Source organism: Anoplopoma fimbria, chromosome 6, assembly GCF_027596085.1.
Source record: "Anoplopoma fimbria isolate UVic2021 breed Golden Eagle Sablefish chromosome 6, Afim_UVic_2022, whole genome shotgun sequence".
NCBI classification, from domain to species: Eukaryota; Metazoa; Chordata; class Actinopteri; order Perciformes; family Anoplopomatidae; genus Anoplopoma; species Anoplopoma fimbria.
The window spans coordinates 24,056,590-24,076,084 of NC_072454.1; the positions used below are offsets into that span (position 1 = coordinate 24,056,590).

Here is a 19,495-nt window from a genome sequence, read left to right on the forward strand (position 1 = left end):
GTCAGTCCCATTATCAGAATATCGCATTAAGTGTATTTTTTCAAATTCTGCACAAACTTCCATTTACGCTCATAGTTAAGCCTGTAGCAATTTGGTGGTGAAAGGTCACTGTGACCTCACAAAGCACATATCTCTTGATTTCATATGCCAATTATTACAATTTCACACTAAACGGATAAAGGGTGAAGTGATGACATTTTGGACAGACATGGATGTACACTGCAAACTGACAGTCTGGCAAAGGTTTACAACTGCGAGGAGGTGATTCTAGTTGGTGATAATATGATGAAGGGCTTTGTGGTATAGAAAAATCTAGAAAGGAAATCCTGTGGAAGGATGCAAATATACACACACAGGTAAAAAAAATGCATGGCCTCTAAACCACACAAACACACTAATTTTAACACCTGCAATTATCACTCAGGCTGTAGGGGAACACAGTGGCACACTTCTCCAAAATACACTGAAGGTTGCATCCCAACCACCAGTCCCTCTACCTTTGATCATAAAAGAACAAATATGATCCTGTACTAATTTGAAAACATACAGACATTTTTTGCTACATCAATAGCATTTGTGTTTCCATTAGTAAACCATTAGCTGACAGTTTTAATCAAATGCAGCTCATAATAAGCAAGAAAAACCTTAAATCATCCCTGTTTGTTGCCCATGTTTTAAGAAACCATTGACAAGGAGCTCAGAAATAAAATTGCTAAAATAAGAAATGCACCCATTCCTGCTGTGCATTTTCATGATATTCATATGAAATCTAGCTGAGGAGGGCCGAGTGTCGGTATGGAAGTGTGAGCCGGAAGGAAAGTTTATTTTTTCCTTTGTCTTACATGGGTACAAACAATAAATAGCATTTCATTAAGCACACTAAGTGAAAAACAAGTCGAATCATTGTCATTGTTTATTATTGGTGTGGAAGTGGAGTATTCCGGGAACATTGCGCTGGTAATTGCTGCACTGGGTGTTCTATTTTCAGCAGCAGAAATTGATTTCAAGTTTTTATCTTCTTCCCTTCCTTTCTCTAAGCTTCCTCTTGTTGATAGTCTATTTTGTTGTAGCCTTTGTGCAGTTTGTTAGTGGTTGATCGTGCACTCAGTATTGGATTGTGCTCTTTTTTGCTTTTTACCAATGATCATCCACATCAATTGGTCATTAACTCAGCAGTATGAAGTATAAAGGCTAGACATAAAGAACAAATGCATGTGGGAAGAGAAGGCTCAGTCTCAAGCTCATTTACAACTTGTTTTTTGTAACTAATCTCAGTGTGTAAAAAAAGTGTGTTGGGAATTGACTGTGTTGAGACGTGTAAGTCACCTTCAGAGGCGATAAGATCTCTGCCAGCCAGAAATGTTTTTTTAGGGGTCACGGTTTCAAATCTTTACATGAACAGTTTACCTTACCCAGCTGTTCCGCCTGGAACCAGTTCAACATTGACTTATTTTTCCTTACTTTCGTTACATAACGTACGTACTTAACTTACGTAACGTAACAAGAGCATTTATTTTTGTAGTAGTACCAAGGTACCATGGGACCCAGGGCTACTACGTTTTCAAGGCCCTTCCTTGGGCCACATCAAGGGTACATCTTATTTGTCATTTCCTCGGTCATCGCTTTAACCAGAAGTTGTTCTGCCCCGACATCTTGACGGCCATCCCAAAGCTCTTCATTCTGCTTTGAGGATCGAGGAGCGAGGAGGGATCTCAGAGGAGTCATGAGCAAGTATACAGAAGAGCAGCCTTCACAGAAGTCTTTAAACGGCCGACGCCCCCCCCCATTGTTTATCAGTTATTTGATTGGACGCTGCAGCCGGTTGGACTGATCTGATAATTTCAACGTCATTGAAGTTACACATCAGAGTGGAGACAGATCACAGATTAAACTCAAGTGTATCACTCTCAAGTTTTAATTTATAATAATTTGTTTCCAGACTCACCATCAGGTTAAAATATATGTAAATTGAAAGTCTGAACAACAAATGGACAACAAACAACTTTCTTCATCCTTTAGAAAGATTTGTCTTTTTATGATCCGTTATTTCTCCCATTAACTTTAATTATGGATATAATCAAATCCAGCGAAAGCAGAGGCTGTCTGTCGGCAAGAGACACTTTTTATATCATTATCTTTTTTTCCATTCAGTCAGATGAGGCTGATAATTCCTGAGCTTCGGGTATGATGAGTTACAAAATTTCGATTTTCCCCCAAACATTTAGCCTAATAACTCATTTCCAGTGTTTAAAAGACCCATAATAATATTCTGGGATATTTAATAATGACTTCACAATCAGAATTTCAATACATATAGGCACAAATAATGAATAAATAAGACAAACACAATCTCAATATCATCAATCTGTTTTACCCGTTGATCGCCCTATAGAACAGAGCCCTCTGTCCTGGTACCGTTCAATCAGGAGTCTCACACAAAGTCAAGCAGGTTTTTTGTGGAAGATCTTTGTGCATCACTGCAAGTTAAATCATCATCACTGTTTGGAGAAATGCCATAATTGTTTTGCCCAAAAAATAAAATAAAGCATCATTGCCATGGGACTGTGATGTATATATGTCATCATCATGGCTGTGAAACATCCTCGCCGTAGGTAGAACAGTTATCACTGCGGGCGCAAACATTATCACCGCAGATAGAAATGTCATCACCGTGGGTATCAATGTCATCACTACAGGTAGAAACGTCACTCACTATGTCCCCTATTCCTGGCCATATATCATAAGCTGGTGCGATTATCATTCCCAAAGAAACTCACAGAAACATTGGACAGTGATGTGTCAGCGCTTTCCAGGAAATAAATTGGGCAGTTCATAAAAGTAGAGCGATATACTGCATGAAGACATCTTGAGGCAGAGCAGAGCTGGATGAGGAGTCGCTTCTTAAGCTGGGATCAGACTCCAGGATTTGAGGAATCTCAACATATCTCATATTTACAGACCCACCGCTCCAGATTTCTCTCATAAAACCTTGTCCCGCGTTCCAAGAGAAGCTCCCACCTAGCCGTGAGATAAGGAAGGGAAATTACAGATGACAAGATTCGTTCGGATTTGGAAAATAGGATTTGGAAAATTGGACCGTCTTGAATGTTGCAAACATGCATTCTTGCAATCTGTGGTGACAAACTCAAATCCAGTTTGGAGCTAGGCCAGCAAGAAAATCTCTGCAGTCATAATTTGTGGAAGGAAAGTGAAGTGAGAAAATGTGGATGACAGAACGGCAGTGCAAGTTTAGAAACCAGGAGCTTTCGTTTTTACTGTTAAGACAATTGCCTCCTTCTAAAGCTGGTGTTCGCTTTTGTTGCTGTGACCTCTCTTTTTAGTTTTATTTTTGCTTTGCTACTTCATGATACCATGCTAGAGTATGCTTGAAATGATCTCTTGATCAAACAAGTCTTACGCAAAAGTGTTTGTAGCAATTCCAAATGGCCACACTCCAAAATGGCAAGAGAAGCCTGAGTGTTGCAATCGGTTACACAAAAGAAAAGTGTTGAAAGAAGTTGGTTTCACCAAATTTCCAAATCACAAACTGTGTTTTGCATGCAAGATCATTTTCTCTCCTGTTGTTAGAATCAAATAAACAACATAACAAGCAACAATCATACGTGAAATGGGATGCCACCACCATTTGCAATCTGCCTGTAAGCAATGCTCTTAAATTCCCTGTGAAGCGGACAACTTGCATTTTTTGGTAAGCACTAATTAGCAGATGTTGGATGCTAAAAGGCTAAACAAAGATGGTGAACATGCTAAACATTACATCTGCTAAACACCAGCATGCTAGCATTCTCTATTGACTCCCATGACTGTAGACACTCTGTCTTTTTTTAAGATGCAAAAAAAGAAACCCAACCCTTCAAACAATGTAAGGCACCCTTTACTATTTGCAAATTTGTTACAATGTGCTATTGTACATTAACAGATACATCCAACAACGTGTCATTTCCAAACACCACTAAAGAAAGGATTACTGTGACTTGGTTTAAAGCCAGATCTAGTAGATAAAGACTTAATCATATGGGCCAGAAAAGTGAGTCACACTATCACAACACTGTAGAGCTGCTTGGCTTTTCCGAGTGTGTTCTCTCTTGTTGGTGGCTGCCCTTGGAAGATAAACACGATAGATGTTGGGTGGCTCAGGTCATAAGAAGCACGATAACATCACAACACTGTTATGTGATACAACAACCAATTTGACCCCGGCCACCACAATCCCCTGATGTCAATCCCATTGCACACTTTGGGATGAACTTGATCAGTTTTAAACAACGGGACACTCCTGCTCCCTTTCTGAGTCGCTGCCGTGATGTGTTGCAGTAAATGTCGGGGCCAAAGGTAGTCAAAAGTGGCACTGAACACAGGTTCTTTCTTCTGGTCACTGAGTGGTTATCACACAACCTTATCTGGACAATGTGGGAGAATAGATCAGAGAAAGGACTGGGTTCTTTACTTGTTCACAGTAACGACCATGGCACGATCACACGTGGAGGTCACATCTTGTAAAAGATCCTTTTCTGCCACTCAGGAAAAAAAAAGTGGCAAGTATTATGGATCAGCTTGCAGAAGACTAGAATCCTGCTATAGCTTTCATGGCAAAGGAAAAATGTTTAGGGTTTACTTTGTATCTTAAATGTCCTCCTCACCTTTTCCCCTGCCTTGCAGAGTTCACACCCAAAATAGCATTTGATCAATACAGACGGAATGCAGATCACAGCAAATACCATCAGATCTTTAATTACCTAGATAGCGTATCCAGATCCAGATTGTATTACCAGGTGTAAATGAGGTTTTTGTATTCTTGCCAAGAAAGCAGTTCCATGGGGATAATAAATGCTGCGTTTAAAAGCAAAGACTGCTCTTTTAGTTTCGCTTTCATTCATGCTCATACACGTTAGAAACCTCCTGGTTTGATCATTTATTGCTGCACCTTGGCCTGGTTGTTATCTCTCACTGATTCATTTGCTTCCAGTCTGTGTGCAGGCACTATAATCAGAATCTCCTCTACATGACTGGAGGGGCCTCTGTCGATTCTCTGTCCATGTTAATGCCATAACCGTGCAACAGGTCCGAGTGTCTTCTTGCATTTATTCTGATTAAGAACCCTGTTCTCCTTCAAGGGAGCTGCCACTCAGCATTACAAAGACGGGTGTGCTGGTTCGCCATAAAAGCATGCACATATTTCCGTTTTCTTTTTCTTCTTCTTCTGCCAGTCAAAACGGGGTTCAAGGAATTTTTCACTTCAGGGATTTGCTTTGATCACGCCAGTTTGGACATTTTTCCCCGCTATGTCCCAGAGTTGGTCTTGAAAGGCTCTGACTGTAAGACGGAAGCCGAGTGGAATGATTGCAGACAGGTAAATCAGCATGTGTGTATGATGGATTATACAGTGGCAGCATTCGTTGAGTGTAATGTGGAGGTGTATGCAGTGACGTCTGGTTCCACTCCGGAGGTTTTCTTAACAATCCCTAGTCGTGATTTGTGTTCTACTACTGTTTTGACAAAAATATGTTGCGTTTGCCGAAGGACAGATAAAAAGCCTTAGAAATTGTCATAATAGACAACTTAAATGTCACATTTTAGTTCGGAAAATCTCAAGTAAGAGTTGTAGTTTGCCACGAGAGGAGTTGGAAAATTTTAATAAGCTGTGTACATGTCTTTTCAATTGACGGCAAAGGTCGTTAAAACATCAAGATATTCATGAGAACAAATGTGTGAAAAACCTTTTTTGTCCTCCCTTCCCATGAACAAGAGGCCCACTCGCTCCAACCACCCAAGTAATGACGCCCCCATGACAGGTGAACAATGCAAATATGGACATTAATTTCAGGATACAGTTGCCTTGTGATTGGGTCGTTCCACATAGAGGTCAGAGACATAATTAAGAGACTTTTATGGGAATGATTGGGAGTGTGAAGTGGGAGGGCTGATGCAATAATGTTGCATAATGATAGAGGTAGCCGAGTGTTAAAGAGCCAGTTAATAAATGGTTCACCAGCATTCGGTTTAACTGCAGATTTACTAGTATGACGATAGTCTTTATTTATTTATTTTTCTATTTGAATTTCACATGTATTTTGTTACAGTTTTACATAAAGAAGCCACATTTAGCGTTTACTTGAAGTTGGGATTGAAAAGGTTCCATATCTTTTATTTCTTATCAGTAATGCTGCTCATCACCAAATACACAACATGCAGATACTGTAGAAACAAGGCTACGAGTCTGCAGCCATGCTAAAATCTCTGTGAGGCACATTGATGCTTTAAACTAAATGCTAATGGTCAGCACACAACATTTACCATGTTCACCAACTTAGATTAGCGGGTTAGCATGCTTATATTTGCTTATTAGTACTAAAGATGAAGTACAACTCAGGCTGATGGGAATGGGTCCTAGTTTTGTAGAAGCACAGTGGGGGTTTCTGATAAAACTTCACCTACTTGAAAGATGCATGGAGAATGGAAAAAGTCTGAAGAGGTCAAAACACTTAGGTTACATAATAGAACTACTTTATTGTGAAACCAACAGATCTTAGCTTGTGGCCTTCATCAGGTTCATCATGAAACACATGACAAACAACATTTAAAAAGTGTAGATAAAATGCAGAAAACAATTTCAAAGAGGAAATAAAACCTGAAAAATATTCAATCATATACATCCACACATATATCAGCCAATGGCACCAACATAGATTGGTTGATTATATAGTCATGTGGCTTCAGGCCAATCGTTGTCCAAGACTGGCAGAGAGGAAAGAAGAGTGACATAGGTGTCACCATTTTGTTACATGAACAGTCTGGGAGAGAGACACAAAGAACATCAAATAGCTAAGTTAGCGGGGGATTAGCTACCCATTCTGGCAGAAATAATGATCTGGCACTGGATGTGTAAAGGGGCCGAAACACTACAAAGCTGATGAACCAATGATAGACAGGTGAGCTGACTTGAAGGGCCGATGTGCCAATTGATGCCAGGTGTGTATTTGGAACCGGGAGACATGAGCCGAGCCTCACAAACACAGCAGAGAGAGAAACACAAGAAACACTCTCAGGGGTAGTGTAAACTTTTAGCTGTTGGTGGTGCTTATTTAAAAGTCAGGGGACCACCAAAATAATGAAGATTAATTCTCCTTGCACCCTAGATATGTTTTTGAAATTTCACTCTAATCTATCCAAACATTGTCCAGACATTTTACGCAAAAATATGTCAGCCTCATGATGGCTTTTGAGGAAAAGTCACAGGCTTACGAAAGCCAGTAGGATTCATCCTATGATAACCATGAATGATTACATTACATTACATTACAGTCATTTAGCAGACGCTTTTATCCAAAGCGACTTACAGGAAGTGTATTCAACATAGGTATTCAAGAGAACTACTAGTCACCAGAAGTCATAAGTGCATCTCCTTTCTTAAACAAGCATCTTAAAGCATAAACCAGAGCAAAAGTATAGTGCAGAAGCAAATTAATACGAATACAATAAGTGCAACAAACTAATACGAATGCAATAAGTGCAACAAACTAATACGAATACAATAAGTGCTAAGAGGAAGGCTCAGGGTAGTACTTCTTGAGGAAGGCTCAGGGTAGTACTTCTTGAATGTCTGAGCAAAATTGTATGGTAACCATTCCAATAGTTGTTGAGATATTTAACTGTGGACTGACCATTTCCATTTAGCTTCTTCACCATGTTAACCATCTTCACTGCCTCCAAAATCCTCTGCCTTCCCACATCAAGTCCATCAGACATGAACTACAGAACCACACTATCAAATTCCACACCTATGAAGCTGTTTTTTTACTGAAACATGGTAACGTGATGCTCCAACCTAACCTCATGGGGAGGCTTATGAATAGCACAACCCTTTTGTCATTTCTGCGTGGCAATATTTCGTATTTTAGACTTTTTGTGTGTCATTTTACGTGTCATATTAAAACAACGTACTGTGAAGCGTTTGCACTAAAGTTTAGGGAACAAAACAATGGTGACGGATCTAGTTAGGTTTCGAAAACAAAACCACTTAGTTTGATTTTGGAAAACCATCATGGTTGGGCTTGAAATAAGTGAGTGAAATACATATAGAACCACTGAACAGGAAACACATCACCAATGTCACAAATATCATTAATGTCCTAAACCTCACAAACGTCATTCACATAACTTGAAAAAAACCCAACAGAAAACCAACAACACTTGGTCACATGGTCTTTAACACGGTTCTTTCGGTTTTATGTTTATTTTACCCATCCACCTGCCCACCCAGTCACCATAAGCAGTCTTTTTCAAATTTTAAACTATGTCATATGTTCAGCGCGTAGCATTTTCACGCAAATGGCAGTACAGACTATATGGCGTACAAATGATGAGCAAAAAACATGAAAGAGGTTCTTATTACACAAAAGAGATTGCTGTGTCATTCATACGCCATTTGGTGAGAGCGGGATGGATGCAAAGGGATGAAGCGGGCAAAAAACTGTGCTGACTTTAACTTTCTATAGAAGGAGTGCTTCTCACTCCTGTTTGGCAGATAGTTTGTTCTTCAGTCTTATGTTTCAATTCATCACTTTCTATAGTCGGAGAAGATTCTGTTCATGCCTGACACCACAGTTTTTCTGGGGCAAATCGGGCAAAAACGGGTAAGTATTTTTTTTTGTTTAGCTGCAAATTAGTGATTTATGTTGACAAGAGTATATTTATCCATGAAAGTGTTGCCGAGTGCAGCTTTAACAGGCTGGTGTGTGAGCTTGATGTGAGAAGGTGCTAAGGGAAGGCAAAGAGTCATGGCAATAAAACAGGGGGAGAGAGAGATAGATAGAGTGACACATGAAGACACGGGAAGAGACAGGAAGGCTTTGTCGCCATTCCGTTATCCCCGACGAGGCTGTATCAGCAGGATGGTCATCTAATCAGCCTTCACAGTGGGACAACTGCATCAGTTAGCATCAATGATAAATCACATTGACAGCTATTGCCTGACAGAAGGGGGGTAATGATAGAGGAGGGAATGTGGAGCTGTTGAAAAATAGACTGGAATTAAAGGGAATTAAGGCGGAGAAAGAGGAGTGATGGACACAGTTGGTGAGGAAACATTTCTAAAAGAAGAGATAATTGCATGGATATTATCCATTCACTCACTGTACTTGAATCCCCCCCCTGTCACCTGTTTCACCATCGCCACCTCACCCACTGTACCTCTGCCTCAATTTCTCAAGCCTCCCATTCACCCACACAGTGCCTGTTACCTGTGCTTAATGGCCAGCTGAAGATTAAGGATAGGAAGTATTTATAGATTCTATTGAGGCTGCGTTTTGCATCACAAAAACAAAAATGAAATTAAATAGCAGACTCTCACAAATCCTGCTCAGTTTGAGCCATGATTTATTTACAGGGACACTCGACTGAACAATCATTTGGGTGGTTCAGGCTTATAGTGTGGTCTCTGGGCTGCCATGCCCTCTAAAAGGCATGGCTGGTCTCACTGTAGAACACCAGGGAAAGGACATAGCTCATGTTGCAAGAGGTGTTCAGTTCATGTACGAACAAGTCTTTCACACAGACTCTGAACTGACTGTACTGAATCCCCACTGTCATGGGACGAATCAGTGACGCACCGCACTGGTGACTAAGTGCTGTTGTCAGATCAGATGATTACTTGGTTGATAGCTTACTAAAATCAATGTATCCCCATACAAAGGTTTGTATGATATCTTACAAAAAGTGATTTAGTTATTTTTGGTGCATTTTTCAACTGAAGTAATAGGAGCAATTAGTGCGCCTGTGCAAGCCTGATGTATTGGATACAAAGCTACTATTAGGTTTAGGCTTAGAAGGATTTTCCAGACGTCCCTCTCCCCAGCAATCCTTTCCAGGTTCTCCCGGGGAACCCTGAGGAGTTCCCAAGCCAAAAGAGATATATAATCCCTCCTCCTATCTCTAAAGCTGAGCCAGCCACCCTACGAAGAAAGCTCATTTATGCCGCCTGTATCCATGATTTCATTCTTGCGGTCACTAACCAAAGCTCATGAACATAGGTGAGGGTTAGAACATAGATGGTCTGGTAATTCTAGAGCTTTGCTTTCCCATCTCAACTCCCTCTTACCTCCTCTGATAAATACAGGGATGTAGTAATATTTGTTTAAGTGCTGGAACGCGCAATCTTGCTCATGTACGGTTAAGTTGTGGCTAGTTTGAATTGAATGTGACCACAGTTTGCAGCTTGCATACAAAATTATTTGATTTCCTGTGCCTCTAAACGAATACCGGGAGATATCTGCAATTTTAAAGGTGAGATGTTTTCTTGCATGTCACTCAGTGCATTAGTTGCTGTCATTCCTCACACACAGACAGTCCCAAAACAGGGCTAGTTCTGTACTGAACTAAATATGACAGGCCAAAACAGCAACCGACTGAATGTACTACTGAACTGAAGAATCAGCGTGAACATCATGGCCCTATAGCTTTGACTAAAAAAGAAACCACCTACATAGTCAGTAACTTTAAATCTTTTATTGTTTTAACAAAAATATTTAAATTGTCACTATAATTGATAACCACAAGCATATGTAAATGTCCCATATAAAAATGTATTTTTAGCCACCTTTGATGTCACACTTTGATAATTCAGCTTGTACCCAGTTCATGAAAGGTTGTAAATGAGCTATTCTGAACACAGTCTGTCGATCAGAGGCCTCCTGCTCAGAGGTGACTCGTTGTCTGTTTGCAGAACCAACAACTGCGGTTTGTTTGGACGAAATACGAGAGGGCAAAGCAAAGATAAGAGGCTGAAGCTATTTATGTAATGGTGCAAGCACACAGGATGTGGCAGCCGATTTTTTTCTTCCTCTGTGTGACCCTCGATGACACTGTTGGTACCACGGTGTGATTAGGAGGAATACATTAATCAGCCAGTGTGGGCCCTGACATGACTCATGACAAGATCAGATCACTTCTTTTCTTCCCTTTTAAAAAGCTGTCTGCTCTGAGCGATCGTGCTCTGACAATTTTTGCGATGGAGAGAATAGTTCAGAGAAAAGAATCCACCACAAAACGCTCCACCGAGAAAGCATCTCCTAACGGAAAGCAAATAGAAGGTACCTCAAATTAAATTGGCGTGGGAGGAGATGGCCCATTTGCCAACATGTTCCTGGCTCCTAAAAGAACCATATCCCAATGTAGGAAACTGTTCAATGACAGAGAAGAAGAAGGATAGATATTTGCCAGCCTTTTAACTCATGACGCATATTGGCAGTACCGTGTTGGATGATAATAGTTGGAAGCTTAGCCAGGAAAGCAATTCGAATGAAAAATGCCATTTATTTAAAAGTTTTGGGATCTCTTGATATGTGCATCCTGAAAAACACACAGAAAGATGCTGCTTCTCCTCTGACAGTCTTTCTCTGAGCACACAGTCCAGGGCCAAGACACCGGAATTACCCAGCCCCGCTTGATTATTACTGACACACACTATATTGCACCTTCGCCGCCCCAATGGGTCATTCACAATCACAGTGTGTTACCAAAATACAAAATGACTGCCATCAAGAAAATAAAGCCATGTGCATTAAGCCCACCAATGCCCAAAAATAGAAAACCCGAGTGCCCTTATAGAACAAATCCGCTGTCTGGTTCCTGTGTCCTCTCACCACCCCCGATACTGAAGTTGCAGAATCGAACAGAATTCATGCATCGCTGACAGGCACATTATTGTGATGATGATCAAAGTCACCACCAAAAGATAAAAGTAGTTTAACATTTTTTTATAAAAAAATAAATAAGTAATGGCAGCTTACTTTATTGTGTCTCCAAAACTTGGTAAAAACAACTTACTTTTGGAATTGTTTTCTGGTATAGCATATTCCCGCCCGATGCCAGTCTCAAGTGGTGTGACCGATCAAATGACTCCGAAGATCCTTGCTCATGTCGGTACCAATACACGTCGTTAAGATTCCCAAACTGAGCTCATATTTTGCCAATGTGCCGTCTTAATTGAGCAAAATGAAAAGGAGTGCTGAGGCAGCAGCATCCGATCACACTGTCTGGGGCAGGAAGCAAATTGGTCACGCAAAACCAGCTCAGCAAACCAATTAATTATTTATGGGCTTCAGTGGAGCAGATAAAGTTAATTTATTGTTATCATTAGCCGAGCGTTCTGTTTGGGTCCATATGAGGAAGAGTCAAGCTACAATTACGGGCAGATTAGAGGGGACTTCATATGACTGTGTCAGACAGACACCTAACCATTACAAGCTCACAGGATGCCTCCAAACTTCAGGGAGATGATGGGCTAATAAATTTAAATTAAAAGGGTGAGGACAACAAACAAACATCTTGCAAGGACAATTGTCCAAGTTGGCATGCTCTGTGTTAGGAGGACTAGTAATTTAAGTTAGGAAGGAACTTTTAAATGCTGATACCTCTGAATTAACTACATAAGCAAACAAGACGGACAGGGAAAATATTGACTATTCCCTATAAATCTTGTCTTAATGCCTATCATCGGGTCCGATCCTCTTAAAAAACTGCCGAAACAATTTACGGCACGCAAATTCACAAGAAACTCCTTCATCTCAGACTCCAGCAGGATAACATTCAGCTGGAAGCACAGGCCTGGGATTCAAACTAAAGTAATAAGTAAAATGAATACATTGTCACTACCATTGTATTGTGGAGTTTGGAGAAAACTAATAATAGTGGATTTACTGTTGTTATTCATCTTCAGTAAATAACATATGTAGCTTCTATCTTTACTGCAGTTATGGATGTGCAGAACGTCTATGATTAACATATTGTTTATACAGAACATACTAGTCTAACCCATGTGACAAAGGGTCCCACACGTTTTCTAACCACAGCCAACAGTGATGTCATGGGGTACTGACGCAATGTGAGATGTTGAACCACTCGCATTTGTGTTGCTCATTAAGCTGACAAAATTACAAATAATACGTTTTAAGATTTGTTTTTATGTATAACAATAATAATTCATTAGTAAATTGATTATTCTCATAAGCATTTCAAAGCCGATATAGAAGTTATTTATCAGCCGGAATTAATGTAAACATATATTTGTATCATAAAGAAAAATAATTATGTGAGCTTTTAAAGTGCTAACAAATAACGTCTTTCTTCGCATTCATGACGAGCGAGAGAGAATCCGCTTCATTCAGCTTCCTTTATCCAATGATAATGTTGTGCAAATTAAAACATGCATTCAGAAGTTCTACTTTGGCAACATCACAAGGACACTGGAAAAACACCAAGTTTTTATTACACTTCTCTCAGACTCTTTTTTTACGTGTCCGTTCATTACCTTTGGGCAGCCTAATCAACTAAATAACTTTGATTTGCAAATGTTTACTCCTCCACGGGAGCAGAGAGCCATAACGGCGGGGATGTCGAGCGAGGACCCCGTTGTTTTTTCCCGTAGTAGGAATCCATTATGTGCTTCCCCACCGTCTGCCTCTCTGCCCGGTGCACAGGGCTGATTAGCAAGCCGGGGACGGATAGGTAATGACGATAACACTAAACTCAATAGCTGTTTTATAGGCGGCAGTGCTTTATGACGCTTGCACTAATTGCCGGTGTGATTAGTGAGGTGTCTGTGCCCTCTCTGGTTGCTCCGGCTGTCCTGTGATCCGAGCTCTCGCAGACCGGAGCACTTGGGAGGCGTGGGTGTGCAGCGGATCGTTGCAGGAGGAAGACACAGGGGCATAATCGACTTCCCACTTTTCTTTCTGCTCCTGTCAGCCTTTTGCTGCGCGCTGCAATAAAGACAAATTAACTTAAAGGCAATCAAAGGATTTTTCCCTCTTGGTCTCTTGGCGATAAAGTAATCTGTTTCTAACTTGGCATTGAGATGAAGAAGGTCCAAATAAAAAAAGGAGACTGAGAATATTGGGTTGATTTGATAAACTGATCTTCAAGTGAAAAAAATCACATTTCTTTCAGCCTTGCAGTGTGCCTTCTCTGCTGGAAGTTTAACTTGGACTCTTTATATAAAGGTGGATGTCCTCAAACATAAAATGCCCGTGAAAATACATGTTGAAACTGATTCTTGAAAGCTTTATGCGCATTTACCATTCAGTTTGACCTCAATACTTGAGTTCTTGATACGAGGCCATTGCTTCTGTGGCTGAGCAGACATTCAGTCCTGAAAGTGAGACGCCTGCACACTTACTGAGGCTTTTTGTTCAGATATATTTTACTACCAGGGAGTAGCTAAAAGGAAATTTGCATGGATTTCAGGTTGCGTTTGCATACTTCTCCCCATGACCTTTAGCTTGGTTCTCTCAGCAGACTTCTGTGTTCTTTGTGTTTCTAAAGATATCTCTCTCTGCCTGATACTGTCTTAATACATTTGCACTGTTTGTGGGAGATTATTAATGGCATGAAAGTCTCCTGTTTGTAGCATTAAAAGATTAGCAACTGTGGAACTGTAGGCAATATCTTGTTTGTGGATAAAAAGTCAAACATATGATTTGTGTTCACATAAATATGTAAGGAGATAATTCAACTATGAATCCCAAGGTGCTGCACTAATCTTAGACCTCAGCAGTTCAAACCAGGTTACTTTCAGATTAAGGATGAATCAGCCACATTTGAACAATTTAAAAGATTTAGACTTTTTCTCTGCTTCCTGCCTGTGACGGCCTTTTTTTCTGCAACATTGGTTGAGGCTCATGGGTGTTGTAGTATTTTGAGCCATCCACTGTGCCAAACTTTCAAAAACGAAATATAGAGACGAGACTAATAGAGACAATCTCATGTTTAGTGCTAGATGGAAACTTCTTCAGATCTTATTCTCCAGACCTAGTCCATGGTTCATTTGAGAAATCTGCTGTGGTTAACAGGTGCAAAAACTAAATCTTAACACACGTAGAGCAAGTTTTCCTCTGTAACATCCTTTCATACTAAAGAGAATTGGAGGTGGGGGGTCATCCTATATACATGGGATATAAGCTAATATGTTCACCATGTTTCTTCAGAAAGTTAATTTGACAAGTTTTGTGATCCAATCACATCTTTTCAAACAGAAGTAGCTGTGAGTGGTAGTTCTATAAATGGCGCTAAAAGCCCCTTGATATAAAAACCAAGCTGGTAACAAAATACCAGTTGATTGCGCTTGTTTCTAGTATAATTTGAGTGGTTATGCTTGGTTGATATTGAGCTTTCCTCCGTGTTTCTGTATTCAAGTGCTCGCTGGCAGGATAGCAATGGACAGCGATCCAGGTTTTTCCCTCCATCTCTCTGTCTCCCTGCCTCCTCCTCCTTCTCCTCCTCCTCCTCCTCTCTCTTTGATGTGTCAGTTGAGTCGGGCCAGAGCCGGGCAGGCAGCCATGTCCATCAGCCCCATCCATCAAGCAGTGGGCCGGGTGGCAGAGAGAGGATGACGGGCAGCAGAGAAGGGGCAGATGTTTTTCGCAGGAACCGATATGTGTTCACGTCCACGAGGGATGTCATTACGCGGCGGACAGAGAAACATGTAGCTGATTAGCAGCTTATTAAGTCAAGGACACTGGCTCGCAGGAACTCTCGCCGCTTCCATTCTGGCGTGAAGGTACTGATGGCGTGCCAGTCACGAGAACCTCCGTGTGTCCAACAGATAACCAACAGATATCCGTCTAATTAACCGGCCACTCTGTTTTTAAACTCTTAGCTCCTTTTCATTCACCCAAAAAAGCAGCTTTTTGCCATTTGGAGTATAGTTTCTCTGTGATTGCCTGAAGGGGAGAACTCAGAGGTACATAAGGCTTCTGGATTTTTTTCTCACGATGTTGTGCTGAGTAAATAAAGCAGCGTCTCCCCGAGGGCTTGTAAGGATTGTAGGAATTGAGGAAAGTGGACAGTGGAGCAGAGAGAGGGCTTTAGCCTTCATCCAGGACAATGGCTAAATTGGTAATGTTGAGAATCTCATCTGTTCCCTGTGTCTCTCCTTCAGTTGGATCCCCTCTAAGTCCTCTGTTGCTGGAAATGTGGATTTGCCCCAAATCACCGTCTCCTTTCATTTCCTGTTTCCCTTTCATTCCCCTGCACGCCTCTACTTTTTATCACCTGCTAGTTCAATACAGTGTGGCCTGCCGCATCATAAATTTCAGCGATCTGTGTTTTGAGTGGTGAGTGCAATAAATGGGTTCAGGGTTATGAGCACAATGAAAAATACAGCCAGCGGTGGAGCACATAATGGGCCTCGGGATGGTTTCACTCAAATATAATACTGTTTCACTCACAATAATAAGTTGTTGGGTTATTTTTTTTTATTAGAGTGTTTCAAGGGACAGCGCTGATTAAATGTTTTTGTGGGCAAGAGAAAATGAGAAACACAACTAACGGACATTGCAAATTAAAAATCAGCAACTTGGTCACTCCGGAGATTTTCTCTGATGTCCATCACAATAAACTGTTACATTTATACATGGAAGAGAAATCTGCCTCCGGGTTTCTCTAATTCTCTACCCTATATTACAGATACCCGTTTTACCGTATACATGACATTCAAGAAATCCTACTGGAGAAATCTGACAAACAAGAACGGCTAGCACTTAATCCAGCAAGACTTTTCAGGCAGCAGATTTGCCATAATGTAAAAAATGTTTACCATCCGCAAATTGTTTGAAGAGTAATATGACCTTAGGTTCTGTCAATCAAGTTCACACATCGACTCCGACGAGATTTTCGGTGTTTTCCAAACGTCATCATCCAAAATGGCATCCGATAAGGTGACCCACCTCGTTCATTCGTCTCCCAGCATAGTGAAGAATACAGAGATGCTCAATTTAAAGACTGTGGGAGGTGATTGCAGAACAGCTTGGAATCAGGGACGGTAACAAAATAGTAGAAATAGTAGTAATAGGAGTATATATATGTACAGTTACAGTATATACAACAATGGTTTAACTCCACAACTCAGTACTATAAGTTCACAGTCTTTTCACATGCTCTCAGCAATTATTTTCTAACATGTATAATGTGCTTAGGTTAGACAAACTTATTTGGAAGCCAAAACAAAAGGTGAACGCTAAAACTATCACCAAAACCTTCTCACCCATCATCGACTCACTGCACTTCCATAGCTGTGTGCGCACTGTTTCCCTGTTTAATTGGGGGATTTTGATGGACCTTTCAAGTGCGCTCACTTTCACTCCCAAATAACGTGGTGAAGAAGATCTGTGATATGAACAGAGCCTAATGCTGTGTGCACCTAAACCTCCCCGGCGCATGGCTAACCCGTCATTTGCATCATAAATAACAAGGCGGCGTGTCGGGAGACGTGCCTGGTGGTGTTTTTCCCTCTCCTGGCTGCCGACTAGTTGCTCTCAGTTATGTCTGCCTTTCGGCTGGCAGCGCGAGCCGACGCGCTAGCTTTATTTTCCTGCCATCTCTTCGCGGCCGCGTCAGGTCCAGTTTAACACTTGGAGGCAGGATGTGTCAGAATCACAGCACCCTCTCTAGCTCTAGCTCTCGCTCTCTCCGGGCTGTCTCGCTCTCAAGGTGAGTCAGGCCTCGTCACTGCTCCTATGGAGACATAACCCATCACATGGCCGCTGGTAGACGGCCGGCCGTTAATAGACCCTGTACGATTTGTCAGGGAAAATACTTGTCTGCTGAAGAGTGCAATCACTTAGAGCAAGGTGAGAGTGCTTATGGGTGGGAAGGGAGATGCGGGGGTCAAATGTAAATCGGCACGATGGCCGCGTGTTTGAGCCTTGGCACAATCTGGGTGAATAAAATCCTCAATTGATTTTGACAGCCTGCAGCGGAGATAGGAGTATAAGTACTGCCAAAGCTGCAAAACGTGAACACTTTCAGGAATAGTGAATTTGCAGATTTGCACCGGTGACACCGAGACAAAAATCCTTTCACATTCCTGCACACGTCACCCTCTTCCTGTTTGTTTGTCCTCTCTCTCTAGAATGAGTTCCTGGCAGCCACGACTGAAAGGGACATCTTTGCCCATCTGGGTCTCGAGTACATCGAGCCTTGGCAGAGGAATGCGTAGGCCTCCGCTCCTCCCAGGCTGGATGAGAACCCTGCGCCTACATCAGTGTTCATCCCATCTGCTTGCCATTCTGCGGCTCTCCCCGTGATTCACTTTCAAAAACAGCTCTTGATTTCCATACAGTTTGGTGTTGTTGTTACTGCTATTGTGCTTGTTGTTGTCTGGACTGGTGTGATGATTCAAAATTCTGCTTATTCACCGTTGTTTGTTAGCAAGCAAACACTCCACCGTACCAGTCATTGCTCTGCCTGTCTCTAAGTGTTGTAATCAAAGGAAGGACACAAAGACAAATCAGACGGAGTGCGAATCGCCCTAGGTGGCTGCGAGGAGAGAGGGAGCCTGAAAGAAACGTAGGGGTGTGGAGGGAAAAGGGGGTTGACGAGAGGAGAAGACAGGAAACGGCGAGGGGGGGAATGTTGTAATCACCCTCCTCCTGGCAGGAGAGTGCTCGACGTCAAGCTGAGCCAGTTCTCTGGGGAAGAGGGGAGGCGGGTAATGAGCTTCAGATAGAGGAGCGTTCGCCGTCGCCCATTTAGCCCCCCATTTAAGCCGACGTCCACTGGAGATCGTTTAGCTGGCAGCGCGGCAATACACAGAGACCCCTCAGCCCCCGCTCCCGTTCAACAATGAACCCCCTTCCCCAGATGCTCTGCTGAAATTAGAAGCGATCAGCTGCACCGGGAAAACCCTGAAGAATTCAGACGGAAGGTAAATGAGTCCACTAACCACATGAATGGGTCTCGGCATTCAAAGCGAATCCGGGCTCTGGCGCATAATACATCCATTTTCTTATTGGTTTGACTTTGGGTAATGTTTTATGCATGGCGGTCAATTATTAAGATTGTGTCCTTATTTTTTCCCGTACGGTTGCTCTGTAGGACAGTGATTCACTGATGAAGAAACTTTATTGATCCCTTTGGGCAATTTAGTAAGTCCGCCGCGCTGTCCACACCCTAACCCACTTTCCCATGATGCTCAGTCCCCGGTTTTATCCCAATGGTGCCTCAACAAGAGCAGAGACAGATGAGAGCCGGGCCTTCTAGTGAACCACCCTATTTAAAGATCTTTTAAGTAGAACAGTCCGGCACTTTGAGGACTCGACCCGGGCCTCCTACTGCCACCCTTACTTCACTCTCACTCTTGGCCTCTTTCTTTCTCTCCGAATCAAAACAAAACTCTGATGGCTCTGAGTTTCAGAGTTAACCACATGGAGCCAGCTCCGACACCCCGGTCCCCTCGGTTATCTAATATTTTCACTTTAAAGCGAGGAAAATTCTTACCAGAAAATAGGAAATCTCTCCAGAGTGTAAAAAAAAAAAAATCAAGCCGACCTCAATAAATTTACATTTGTCCTGCTCTCGTTTTCCTAATTGTTTTTCAACTGTGAATGGGATCCTCTTTCCTCCTCCCACATTAAATATTCACTAGTGTAAAGGGATTAAAAAGGTTGTAACACTCAATTTAAGAATTCACACATTGTTG

General features: G+C 41.7%; 1 protein-coding gene across 1 annotated transcript in view; it reads left to right on the forward strand.

The window, feature by feature from the left end:
- dntt (deoxynucleotidyltransferase, terminal) overlaps positions 1-18,091 on the forward strand; it is a 72,232-nt gene extending 54,141 nt beyond the window's left edge. Inside the window, exon 11 of the mRNA XM_054600627.1 lies at positions 17,927-18,091. Within this exon, the coding sequence (XP_054456602.1) occupies positions 17,927-18,013 (87 nt within the window). The 3' untranslated portion in view covers positions 18,014-18,091. The remainder of the gene's footprint in view (positions 1-17,926) is intronic.
- Positions 18,092-19,495: the final 1,404 nt, after the last annotated feature.